Source organism: Misgurnus anguillicaudatus, chromosome 10, assembly GCF_027580225.2.
Source record: "Misgurnus anguillicaudatus chromosome 10, ASM2758022v2, whole genome shotgun sequence".
NCBI classification, from domain to species: domain Eukaryota; kingdom Metazoa; phylum Chordata; class Actinopteri; order Cypriniformes; family Cobitidae; genus Misgurnus; species Misgurnus anguillicaudatus.
Window position 1 is genome coordinate 40,787,563 of NC_073346.2, and position 13,265 is coordinate 40,800,827.

The following is a 13,265-nucleotide window of genomic DNA, read 5'->3' on the forward strand; positions in this document are numbered from 1 at the left end:
TAACCAAGGGACTGCGACCAAATGGTTTCATTTTTTTGCAAGTGCATTTTTTAAGCGGCCGCACTTGCAAAACTAAATGTGGTTGAGAGAATTTACATGGTCAGGGCAGTAATGCACATGCATTCAAACATATCAAACTTTAAATTAAACTAAAGCCCCTCAATAAGAGTACAAAACATATAAGTTTCATATGACACTACTGTAAACAGCCCCTCGCGATGCAAATAAGATGCTGCAGGCCAAGAAAAGTGAGGAAGCCAGATGCCGTTTAAAAGTTAAAGTCCGAGATACTTTTTTATTATACAAGCGCGTACTCAAATGACAACACGAAACAAGCACAATTTATTGGGTTCATTGAAGATACAATAAAAAACAAGAATGCCCACAAACCTGATTCGACCGTCGTTATACATCTTTTATGATTGATAGAGACTTAGGTGCATCTATGAACTAGTGACACATTATTTTTGCGTGACAATAATGTACTATAAGGTCCAGCAGTGTAGTTGCTCAATAAAATGTATCTAGTAAAAACTAAGATGCTAGTCTAATACAACTTCCTTATAGTTGACATAATGAGAAAAAAGTGTTCACTTAATGGACGAAACGACACCATATGAATGCAATTTATTTTTTATATACAATAAAAAAGCAAGATCACGCATGAACCTGATTTGACTACTGTTATATCTTTTATGATTGATGGCAACGCTAACGCAGGTGACTCTATGAAGTAGTGACACATTATATATGCGCGCCTGTAATGTGGCATATACTGAGGTCCACTAGTGCCCAATTTAAAACAAAGATATTAGTCTTTATAATATAACTTTATAATGGTTGACATAATGAGAATAAAAAGAAAAAGTTAATATAGAAAATATTTTCAAAAATAGTTAAAAGAAAAGATTTAGTAAAAAGAAGCTTTACTATATTAACTATGGGTATTCTTCTGAAATCAGTTTTTTTCTTTTTCTTTTTTTTTTTTTTGAGTTTAACCTCTTCCCTTTCCATGCTAGTTTGGGTTTTTATAATGCCCACTCTTCTTGGGGGCTTATGTTTTTTTTCCTCTTTCCAGTAATATCTGGGATCTCTCCTCTGCAGTGAGCTTCCACCATTTCTCTGGACTGATATAACTTCCTTTCTCTCTGTCATTGTCGTTTCTTTCTGCCCTGGGCTTTGATTGCTTTCTATTTTTATAACCCCTATTGTTTTGGCGTCTTCTTCTATTTTCCCCTGATTTTACCCATTCTGACTCTGGTTTACGTCCGGGGTGTGATGGTGATCTGTCTCCTGCTTCGTATCGGTTATTCGGTCCCCGACCAGATCTCCTAGTCCAATTTCTAGGTTGATGCCGTTTACTTTTGGATTTTTCAGCTGTGGATGTTTCCGAATTAAAAAAAAAATCCTCTGCTTCATCTATGCTATATTTCCTTATTGCCTGAAAAATTAGTTTTATGAGTCCTTCTACACTTAGACCCTTGCGTGCCAATTCCTCCCACACTGACAGTCCTCCTATAGAGGTCAATGCTTGCTCAAAGCGATTCTGTTCCATTTCTTCCAAAAGTTTTCCCAGATTTCTCCCATCATCTAGCCCAAATTCAGCTAAAATGTGTAAGTCGATGGTTTCTTTTGGCATTCCGAACTTTTCTGCATAGCGGACTAAATCTTTGATCTTTCCTCTCACTGTGGTATTTTCTAACTTGGCCTTACTCAGCATTTTCATGTGTAAATCCATTATAATCAGCTCTTCTAAGGTTAGTCTAGGTCTTATTTTCACCACTTCATCTTTCTTGGTCTGATGTCCTCCACCAGGTGTTCCTAATAGAAACGATTTCAAACGCTGACTTAGATTATTAGCCCCAACATGTTGATCTTCATTCGAGGCAGATTCTGGGTTTTTCTCTTTGAGCCGTAACTTTCTTGGTGTGCGTGGCACCCTTATTGGTCTCTCAGCAACTAATCTCTCATAATCTGAATCTGTCTCGTCTTCACTATCCGGGTTGTCTTCTCCTGCGTCATGTAGGCTCACAGCTTTCATTATTATTCTCTCAAAAGCTGCTCGGTTTGTCAGGTCCTTATGTGCTAGTATGGCTCTCTTAGCTCTCTGAGTCAGTGTGGTATCAGCTAAAATTGTCGTAGCGTCTTCTCCATTAAGCAAACGCCAAACCTGACCGTGTGTTATTCCGGGTGCGTATTCTGTATCCCATTGGTTGATTTTATCTAAGAGAGTATCTTTCGTTCTACTTCTTGCATGTGCGGGTCTATACGATCCTTTGCCAAGTGTAAATGTCTCACAACTCTTACCATTTTGAGGATAAGGGTTTACTACCTGTCCGTTTTTCCTTTGAGAACTCTTTACTTTCCTTAATACTGGATCCGGTTTGTATTCGAAGACCTCTTTTCTTAGACTAGTCGATTTCTGCCTCGGGTTTGTAATCTGATCTGACCTCCCTTCTCCAGCTGTTTTATTTTGATTCACACTGTATGTTACATTTACCAATACTTTGGCGTCTGGGTGACACACAATCCACGTTCCAGGACAATTTTCAGCCTTTTTCAACAGTGCCATTACGAGGTACGTCCCTATTTTGACCTCATTAAATCCAAACATCCCTCCAGATATTATGGGCATGGCTACCGTGTGATATTTATTCTTTCGAGCTGACGCACAAATTTGATCTATTAACGTGTCAATAGTCATTGCGGCCCTTAGCTCTTCTTCTGATTCCTGTCTCTTGCCTTTTTGAGGCCCTACAGCATGTATCACCGGTTTACCGTTCTGTCCTCCTATTTTTTGAAACACTATATCTCCCTCTCTTAGGGGGCATTTTATTTGTTGCATTGGTCTATTTGATTCATCCTGAAATTCTTGCCATGCCCTTGTTTTAAGTTTCGTGGATAACCCAGACCCAAGATATTCATCGACAGCTTTAACTAATACATCTGCTTCCTCCTCATCTTCTACTAGCCCTTCCTTCAAGATTATCAAATTCGATCCCTTTCCAAAATAAACCCTCAATGGCACTTCATCCTCTGATAAAGATTCATCGCTTGGGCTATGGGGTTTATCAGGTAATGCTAACCCTTCTTTTTGAGGAGAGTTCGAGCCCTTCTTGGATCCTTCCCCAAGGTTGACTTCAACCAGGGATGTTTTCCAACTGTTAGTTGGTGTGCCTCGTATCTCTGGCCCTGTATCGTCAAACACCCTTACTTCGGGAGATCCATCTTTGCCTTCTCTATTGGAGTAGATGAAGTTTGGAAGCTCCGCCCCTTCCTTCACCCTGAGATTCACTACTGAAGTCATCTTTCTGATCTTTTCCCAAGGTATATGACTGGACCCGCATCTACCCTGCTTGGAATGAACCCATTCGTGTTTTCCCCCAGTATCTTCGGGTAGATGAATGGTAACCATTTGGCCCGTCATATCTACCTTTCTTCTTTAAAACTGGTTTTTTTTGAGAGTCTTTGAGTTTATTGCTCTCCACAGGTCTTCTCAAGTCTGTGTAATGGATACAGATTGAACACATGAATTAAAAATATTTTTTGACTAGATGAAGAACTAAATACTGCAGACATTCATAAAAATCATGAACTCATATTTTTCATATAAAATGCATACTGTAGTAACAGCATACAGTGTGAAACTATAGCCTATAGTATATTTGTATATTTGTATATAACACAATTCAGGATAATAAATCATAGACAGTAACAAGAAAAACATCAGTATACTGTACGTTATTCAACATTCAAAACAGAATAAACAGGAAAGCAACATACCTTCGATAGATAAATGAAATATAAATCACTGGCTGAAGAACTGAATACTGCAGACATTCACAAAAGCCTGGAAAATAGACATTTCACATTCACTCAACTCATTTTACAATTATTCGTCAGATCTTAAAGACACAGACAAAGTAACTACGAGAAATGTTTTCATTATTACATGTGTGAAGCACGAGGAAACTTATAACAACCTCAAACTCCGGTTTAGAGTATTAAAGGGATAGTTCACCCAAAAATAAAAATTCTGTCATCATTTACTCATCCTTTCTTTTTTCTGATAAACACAAAAGAAGATATTTTGATAAATGATAGTAAGCACACAGCAGATTGTAACCATTGACTTTCATAGTAGGAATAAAAAATAGAAAAAGAAAATGGAATTAAATGGGTACCGTCAACTGTGTGCTTACCATCATTTATCAAAATATGTTCATCATTTATCAAAATATCTTCATCATTTATCACAATACTTCCATAATATTTGTTAATCCTACTATGGAAGTCAATGGTTACAATCAACTGTGTGCTTACCATCATTTATCAAAATATGTTCATCATTTATCAAAATATCTTCATCATTTATCACAATACTTCCATAATATTTGTTAATCCTACTATGGAAGTCAATGGTTACAATCAACTGTGTGCTTACCATCATTTATCAAAATATCTTCTTTTGTGTTGACCGAATTTTCATTTTTGGGTGAACTATCCCTTTAATTACATTAATTGTGTGTTCAAATACAACAGTTGTGTGATTATTGTGTCAAAAAGATTTGCATCAAAAATTATTCTTACAATTAATTCATTATTTTATATATGCAGTGGTGGCCGGTGACTTCTTTTTTGAGGGCACACAATGTCACAACATGTTTTCAGCCCATCATGTGTGTGGCTCCTTATGTCAAAATATGTGGTTGGCGTGTCATGTAAACCTGGGTGCATCATGTGACTTGTCAAAATAAATGTCTGCTACACACGCGTCTGAAGGGTTCATGATAAAAGAGACGCTAGTGTTTGCCAGATACCCGCTTATCTTATTTGTAATCAGAGTTTAGTGTTAATTTAGTTTCTTGTGAGTATTTTGTGAACGTTAGCGTCTCTTTTATCATAAACTCTTTCGATGTTGTAAGACAATTTCCTGAATAAATATAGCACCTCCCCAAAGGATACTGCATGGGGGCAACGTGAGTGCTCGGGAAAGCAACTCTCTACGATTCACAGTGGACTTCCCACTGAGAAACATTTGGGTTTCAAAGACACACCTTTAGGGTGTCATACATTTGTATTCTTATTGTCTCAAAGCAAACTGTATATGAAATGCTACATGCACAAAGAACCTAAAATCTGTATCTTATTTGTTTTTCTTTGAAATATCTCATTGCAAGTGGTTACAATGGTCTCACCCATATAACAACAGAATACAATGTTAAAGTATATGTGAAACTTCATTCAATGTTAATAGACACCTCCCATTCCAAGCATAAACCAATCACCCACTGTATACAGATTAAGGACAGCCCTGAGTTTTTACAACAACCAATCAGTACCAAATTCCTATATGCTTTGTTCTCTGGTTATTTAAGGAGATGTGTAGAAGATTTAGGCGGGACTTTCAATATCTAGAAATACACCCCCATGATGCTGTATCTTTGATATAGCATCATGTACTTTTATTTTATTTTGAGGAATCTGTAACCAGATCTTCATCTCCTTACCAGGTATGCAATGGTTTTTCGTTTGTTTTGTATTTGAATTGGAATGTAAATTGGCTTCTGAATTATGTTTTTCCTTACCTGGTTAATAAATTGTTATGTTTGACTTTATTCTGTGTTGCTCGGTAAATGTTGACACTGCAAGTAATACCGTTGTATCCGTAGTTACCGTAAGGACAGAAATCAGGCTAGGATCGGCTCAAATCCCAGTTAGATAGTGAATAATACATCAGCTGAGGATTTGTGAGATACGACTAGCAATTGGCGTTAGTTTAAGTGTACTTAGAAGCGTGGAGGCTGTGTTTCCGTTTAGAGTAACATCTCTGATTACTCTAAATAGGGTAAGCCTCAACCTCTGTTTATTTCAATATTATTCTATTCATTCATTTTGATTAGAAATAATTATTGTAATAATTAAGTGTCACCTCTAAGGGGACTAAATAAAGTATGTTTAAAGTTGAGCACGCAGAGAGCGGCCGCTTAAGCGTATAGTCCAACCTCTGGCAGCGACCAACACTGATTCGCTTATGACCGTTGACCAGTATATTAATTATGAGGCCCGTACTAGGATCACGTGCGACTATGAGAACCGAATGAACGAGTGTAATACCAGAACTTTATCAGAATAAATAAACAAACATCCATCTAAATTCTGTAAGTTTTAAAAGTAATAATCAATCTGATTTGTAATATAATATACAAAATCTTTGTCTTTGGAGTCAGATAAGAGATAATAATACAAAATTACATAAATGCCAAAACGTCACCTGCAAGCGCCGGAAAAGACTGAACGCGCTATTACCCTTCGTTTGGATTCCGTCGTTGGGCCAAACGGATGGATGGGGTCATATTTGGACCACTTACAATGTGTATGCAGCAGGTATTGACATGACATATGATGCACATATAGGTTAACATACGCAACAAACACATATTTTGAATTCACACCCCTTGGAAGAGAAGTCACCGGCCACAACTGAGTAATTCTATAATACAATTTAAGTGCTATACAAAACGGAGGCAGAGTGTCACTCTTTGATTTAGATTTGCTGATTTTGCTGAAAGCACAAAAAACTCCCACACAGATTAAAAAAATAATTGAAATCGGTTAAGAAATGTAAAAGTTGGGTTTTATATCTAAGAAGTTGCAGCTCTCCTTTTTCTCACATTTGTTTGCAAGCTCCTCTTGCCACTGCTAATATGACAGCAACGCTGACACATTACAGAGCGTTTCTTTATTGCAAGTATGAACAAGAATAATTTGAATCAGTTTCAGTAAAAAATAAAGAGGTTGTAAAGTTATTTATGTAACATTCATCAAATTATTATACAGGTCACAAAGAAAATTGTTGAATTTGTTTGTTTAATTTCAACATAATTGGTGTTGTTTATTTAGGGACTTTAATAAACAATAAACTTTAATAAAGCTGCATGAACAAAATGAAGAGTTTTTTTATAGGGGCAAAGAATTCTGCTTCTGAAAGTTTCACATAAGTATATAATAACCTTTAAGTTCGTCAAATGTTCATTTATTTATTCATTTGGTTATGTGTTCATTTTATTTAAAGAAAAAAGTATGTTAAGTAGGCTAAATAAAAAACTAATACATTTTGGTGCAAATTGTTGCCACAACCTGGACTGACATTTTAACACTTGCTAAGTCCCATCTGGTGAATAATCCTACATGCACGCTTGAGAGATCTTCATGCCCACACTTGGACCAAATACAGGAAATAACTCATGTAAGTAGTCAAGTGTGCAAAGACTGCAAGTGTGAGTATATGGACACAGCCTGAGTCTGATGTAATGAACAGCTTCCAGGTCCAACCAATCTGAAATTCCATAGGGAAATAACAAAAAAATCATGCTATACACTGGTATCATAATGAAAACTACCAAAAACACCAATCCTCATTTTTATCTTACTATTTTTAATGTGTGATATGATAATAGTGCTCATAAACATCTTTTTAAACAATACCCCCTATTGAAATGAGTGGATGCTTGGACCAGGAAACAGAATTCCCTCCCTATATTTTTGTAGGCCAACCCCGGGAGTTAGCGGGACACTGCGGTTCCCTCGCTAAAGAGCCCATTCATTTCTCTCTCTCTCTCTCTCTCTCTCTCTCTCTCTCTCTCTCTCTCTCTCTCTCTCTCTCTTTTCTTCTTCTTTGTATCTTACCTTTGTTTTGTGCTGTTACATGGTTGAAATTGATTTTGAGATCAATAAAAAATCCCCATGGACTTTTGAATTATCACTAAAAATAAGAATTTTCATCCCCATGTTGGGAGAAATGTTATATTTTATTCTGCCTCCAAAATTCCCAACATACACATTTCATCAACCCAAAATCCGATTGCAAAGCAAAAGATTTGTTCTCACCATCAGATCGAGTTTGTTGTCGGGTATCCAGAAACCTTGGGCGGTGTCCGTGTCAAACTCAGCTGGGTTCAGGCACTGGAGCTTGATGTAAGTCTTTTTTAGGTAATTGGTTATAAATAAACGATTACACAGTGAGACTTGTTTAAGAAATCGGTTTAATGAATTACCATTTTAAATGCTTCGGTTTAATAAACAAATTCAAAGCAATCATTCAAAATTAACAGCAAGAAGTCTTCAACACAAGCTCTCTTCTGCTACCTAATATATAGCTGCTGCTTGGTAAAACAAAGAAACTGTCAAGACCCCTCCTTTAAATTAAGCAAACAAATATGCATAGGGGCCTCTTTTCAACCCACCCCCAATTCTGTGGTTTTAACAACTTATTTTGCAAAGTTAAAAATGCTTTCTCTCGACCCCCAAAGGATGCAAAGTTTCAACACTCCAACACACTGAAACTTCAACCTCGCCTGTTACAGGTTGCATTTGCATGTTCAAAAATCATTATACCTTTATCATTTCCTTTACTAACAACATCAATCTTTTATTTATTCATTTTTGTTGTGTTGTGTTAGATTAATTTAAGTGATTTGATTGAACAAGGTTTGCAGAAGAAAAAAGTCAAAGAGGACAAGAAAGAAGAGAAATGAAAACACAAAAGGAAGACAAACTAAACTAAACAGAGAATAAATCATCATCAATGTAAACCGCATGATTAGATTACTTAGTCAATAAGAATAAATTAACAAAACCTTAATGATGCCGATAAAAGGAATGACAATGACAGTAACACATTTTTGTTTGAATACACATGTGTTCGATGTGTTACGAATGAGGTTGAAGCTTTAGCGGTGTAAATATCCAGAGCCGTTTGTGTGTTAAGATATTGTTGTGCATGCTGTGACGTTAGGATAACAAGGATAACTTTATGCTGAACAACCTATATTGTAATAATTTGTGTATAAATTCCACACAGTGTAAAAAGTTGTGCAATACATTCACCAAATTCCAATTTTGATTGAAAAAGAAATCTGGTTTTGTATAAAAACGGTTTGTGACCTGGACAGTGGCCAGAGATTCACTGTTTCCAGTAATGCTCTTTCTAAACTAAATGTTTAGGAAGTCCTTCCTGTCCACCTACAACCCCAAAACAGAAAAAGTTGGGACACAGCAGAAACTGTGAGCAAAAAAGGAATGGAATAATTTACAAATCTCATAAACTTATATTTTATTCACAGTAGAATATAGATAACGAACCAAATGTTGAAAGTGATAGATTTTGAAATTTCATGCCAAATATTGGCTCATTTTGGATTTCATGAGAGCTACACATTCCAAAAAAAGTTGGGACAGGTAGCAATAAGAGGCCGGAAAAGTTAAATGTACATATAAGGAACAGCTGGAGGAGGATCAATGTTTAGGAATAGGAATGTTTTCCTATTCTTGTCTAAAACAGGCTTCTAGTTGCTCAACTGTCTTAGGTCTTCTTTGTCGCATCTTCCTCTTTATGATGCACCAAATCTTTTCTATGGGTGAAAGATCTGGACTGCAGGCTGGCCATTTCAATACTCAGATCCTTCTTCTACGCAGTCTTGATGTTGTAATTGATGCAGTATGTGGTCTGGCATTGTCATGTTGGAAAATGCAAGGTCTTCCCTGAAAGAGACGACGTCTGAATGGGATCATATGCATCTAGAACTTGGATAAACCTTTCAGCATTGATGGTGCCTTTCCAGATGTGTAAGCTGCTCATGCCACACACACTCATGCAACCCCAAACCATCAGAGATGCAGGCTTCTGAACTGAGCGCTAATAACAACTTGGGTTGTCATTGTCCTCTTTAGTCCAGATGAAATGGCATCCCAGTTGTCCAAAAAGAACTTCAAATTTTGATTCGTTGGACCACAGAACAGTTTTGCACTTTGCCAAAGTCCATTTTAAATGAGCCTTGCCCAGGGAAAACGCCTGTGCTTCTGGATTATGTTTAGATATGGCTTCTTTTTTTGACCTATAGAGTTTTAGCTGGCAACAGCGAATGACACGGTGGATTGTGTTCACTGACAATGTTTTCTGGAAGTATTCCTGGGCCCATGTTATGATTTCCATTACAGTAGCATTCCTGTATGTGATGCAGTGCTGTCTAAGAGCCCGAAGATCACGGGCATCCGGTATGGTTTTCCGGTCTTGACCCTTACACACAGAGATTGTTCCAGATTCTCTGAATCTTTTAATGGTATTATGCACTGTAGATGATGATAACTTCAATCTCTTTGCAATTTTTCTCTGAGAAACTCAAAAAACTATTTTTCCCTGCAGCATTGGGGGAATTGGTGATTCTCTGCCCATCTTGACTTCTGAAAGACACTGCCACTCTGAGAGGCTCTTTTTATACCCAATCATGTTGCCAAATGACCTAATAAGTTGCAAATTGGTCTTTCAAATGTTCCTTATGTGTATATTTAAATTTTCTGGCCTCTTATTGCTACCTGTCCCAACTTTTTTTTGAATGTGTAGCTCTCATGAAATCCAAAATGAGGCAATATTTGGCATGACATTTCAAAATATCTCACTTTCAACATTTGATTTGTTATCTAGATTCTACTGTGAATAAAATATAAGTTTATGAGATTTGTAAATTATTCCATTCCTTTTTTACTCACAATTTCTACTGTGTCCCAACTTTTTCTGTTTTGGGGTTTTTTTATTTATTGGTTTCTCATTTTTTCAGTTTTTTTTAACCATTGTCACTTGGGTTTGGGATTAGATTTGGGATTTGCTTTAGGGTGTCATTTGATATAGGTTTCTTCATGTTTTTGTCTATTTTTAAATTGTGGTCGCTTGGAGTTGGGGTTAGAATGGGGGTTTGGGTTAGGATTTCTAACAAAAAGTTGTTCTTCCAACCCCAAACCCAAGCGACAATGGTAAAAAAACTAAAAAAACAGAGAAACCAATACATAAAACGACACACAAAAAGATGCGCCCCATTAAGTGAACGAGAAGGACTGGCGTATATGCACGCAAAATTGAAACGCATGTATTGAATAACTTTTCACACTGCATGCTATTTAAACATTTCATAAGAATTGGCTGAGAAATATATGTTGAGACCGCAAAGAAAAAGTTGAAGAGTCGGGAAGATACCGACTCCCATATATCAATTTATTTGACTGATTTATGTGTCTTCTCTGATTTGTTTGTTTCCTTTATATTATATATGTATATGCACACGTAGAAACAAAAGGGGACGTGATGATGATGTGATGGATTTATGACCAAATAAAGAGGGATCTTTTTTGTGAAACCAAGTGTACATACATATAATTCAGCAGTTCATCAACCACATAGCCAAGCAAATGCACATTTCAATAATTAAATGGTTTCAGTTTAATAAGTCAAAAAGTAATAATTCAGAAATAACCACGAGGTTCGGCTTCAATCTCTCTGTAGCCCTTCAGTTTAAGACCTCTCCTTATTTGGACATACTGTAAATTCATCAGATCTGTTTTTGAGTTTATGTCCCCTATATACCACTATGTTTGTGGTTTCAACGTATACTCTTTCAACACGAGGCTTCAGCATCTGTTAGTTCACAGGATGTAAGATAAGATCTCAACACAAAGACAGCACTGGAGTAAACTGCTAAAGCTCCAATCTCGTCCACTACAAATCCACCATGTTGTATTCAAACAAAAATGTGTCACTGTCGTTGTCATTTCTTTTAATAACCTCATTAAAGTTTAATTAGTTTGTTCTTGTTTTCAATTAATCTAATCATCCAGCTTGCATTGGTGATGATGTCTTCTTTGCATTCTCATTTTTCTTGTCTTGTCCCCTTTGTCTTTTTCTACTGCAAACCCTTCAATCAAATCACTTCAATTAATTTCAGTTTGCTAGGATACTCCACTTTATTTCTTGGGTCATACAGCAAATCTGATACAACAAACCATAACCATTTGTATATGGTGATTCCTAAACTTCTCTTAAACAAGACTTAGAGTGAATTTTATTTAACTACTGTAGACTATCTGAACCAGAAAAAAAATCATAGTTTTGGGTCTTAGTGCCTGGGTCTGACACCACACAAGGTTACAGAAAACCTGACAACACAACATTTGCAATGTGATTTTGAATCATTGAGATGTGGTTGGTAAATTGCTGACGTGTGTTAGTTTGGTTTCAGTTCCTTCTTCTTTTTCTCTTTTTCCAGTTGTCATTGTAGATACTTGTATAATTAAATCACGCAGATCAATTTCAATTTACTATGGTTGACTAGGAGAGTGCACCTTATTTACAGTATTGGATCCACTGCATTCAATACAACACACAACAAAAACATTAGTGCAGTCTGAATGATCTCAGTGAAAGAGAACATCAGGGGCGCCACTAGCAAATTTGACACCTATGAAAGCATATGAAGATGGGCTTCCTACCCAACCCCGTTTCACACCAAACATACAAGCCAACCTAGCTATACAAAATCTTTGTCTGCAATATACAGATCTTTTGCTATTGGTTTTGACCACTATTATCAGTCTTTAGTCAGAGAGAGCTATAAGACGATTTATTGTGCAAATGTAATTTTTATAGAAAAATACACAACAGTAATGATATATTCAGAGAAAGTGCCACAAAGATTAAACATATAATACAGTGTGTAGGAACCTAAACCCAAAAACCTTCACCTTCATACACTAGATCATTCTGACCCTGCCTGGAAAACCCAGCTGAAGTATTTATTTGTGGTTTTAAAATCATCAATACATAATGTAAAGAACATAATAGAAAGTTCATTGCAAAAAACAATACTCTTACTTAGTCTTTTTGCTTGTTTTCAGTAGAAATATCTAAAAATTCTTAAATTAAGATGCTTTTTCTTGATAAGCAAAATAAGTCCAGTTTTTAGACAAAAATGTACAATTTAAGTAAATTTGTGCAAGCAAAAAAGTGTTTAAGAAAAAAGTAACTTATTTCAAGCTTTTTTTTCTTACCCCTTTGGCAGATTTATTTGCACACATGTACTAAAAAAGATTTTTTTTTCTTAGGTCATTTTGCTTATTATTAAAATTCTTATTTTCTTCTTCAATTTTTTTTTTAGATATTTGTACTGAAAACAAGACAAAACTAAGAAAGTCATTTTTTTGCAGTGTTGATATCTTAAATACTGAGTAAGTTCATGTCAGAGATTGAAATCATAGTGAAATAAATGTTTGAAATCAAACTGTGATGCTCTTCATCTCGCACTTAGATTTAAGAGTTTAGTCTGGTTTTGTATGAGTCTGCTAGCATACACTGTGGTAGTTAGCAAAACGTCAGCTAGCATAGTTTGCTAACAGGAGAATGCTGACAAATGGCTACAATTTCAAGATCTATATCTGGA

At 36.1% G+C, this 13,265-nt stretch overlaps 1 protein-coding gene across 1 annotated transcript; it reads right to left on the minus strand.

The window, feature by feature from the left end:
• Positions 1 to 976: 976 nt before the first annotated feature.
• Positions 977 to 9,019, minus strand: LOC129449000 (uncharacterized). The gene is made up of 3 exons (XM_055211742.2): positions 7,891 to 9,019; positions 3,784 to 3,850; positions 977 to 3,502 (listed from the first exon to the last, which is right to left on the minus strand). The coding sequence occupies exon 3, from the start codon at positions 3,425 to 3,427 to the stop codon at positions 1,055 to 1,057; it is 2,373 nt and encodes a 790-aa protein (XP_055067717.2). The 5' UTR covers positions 3,428 to 3,502; positions 3,784 to 3,850; positions 7,891 to 9,019; the 3' UTR covers positions 977 to 1,054.
• Positions 9,020 to 13,265: the final 4,246 nt, after the last annotated feature.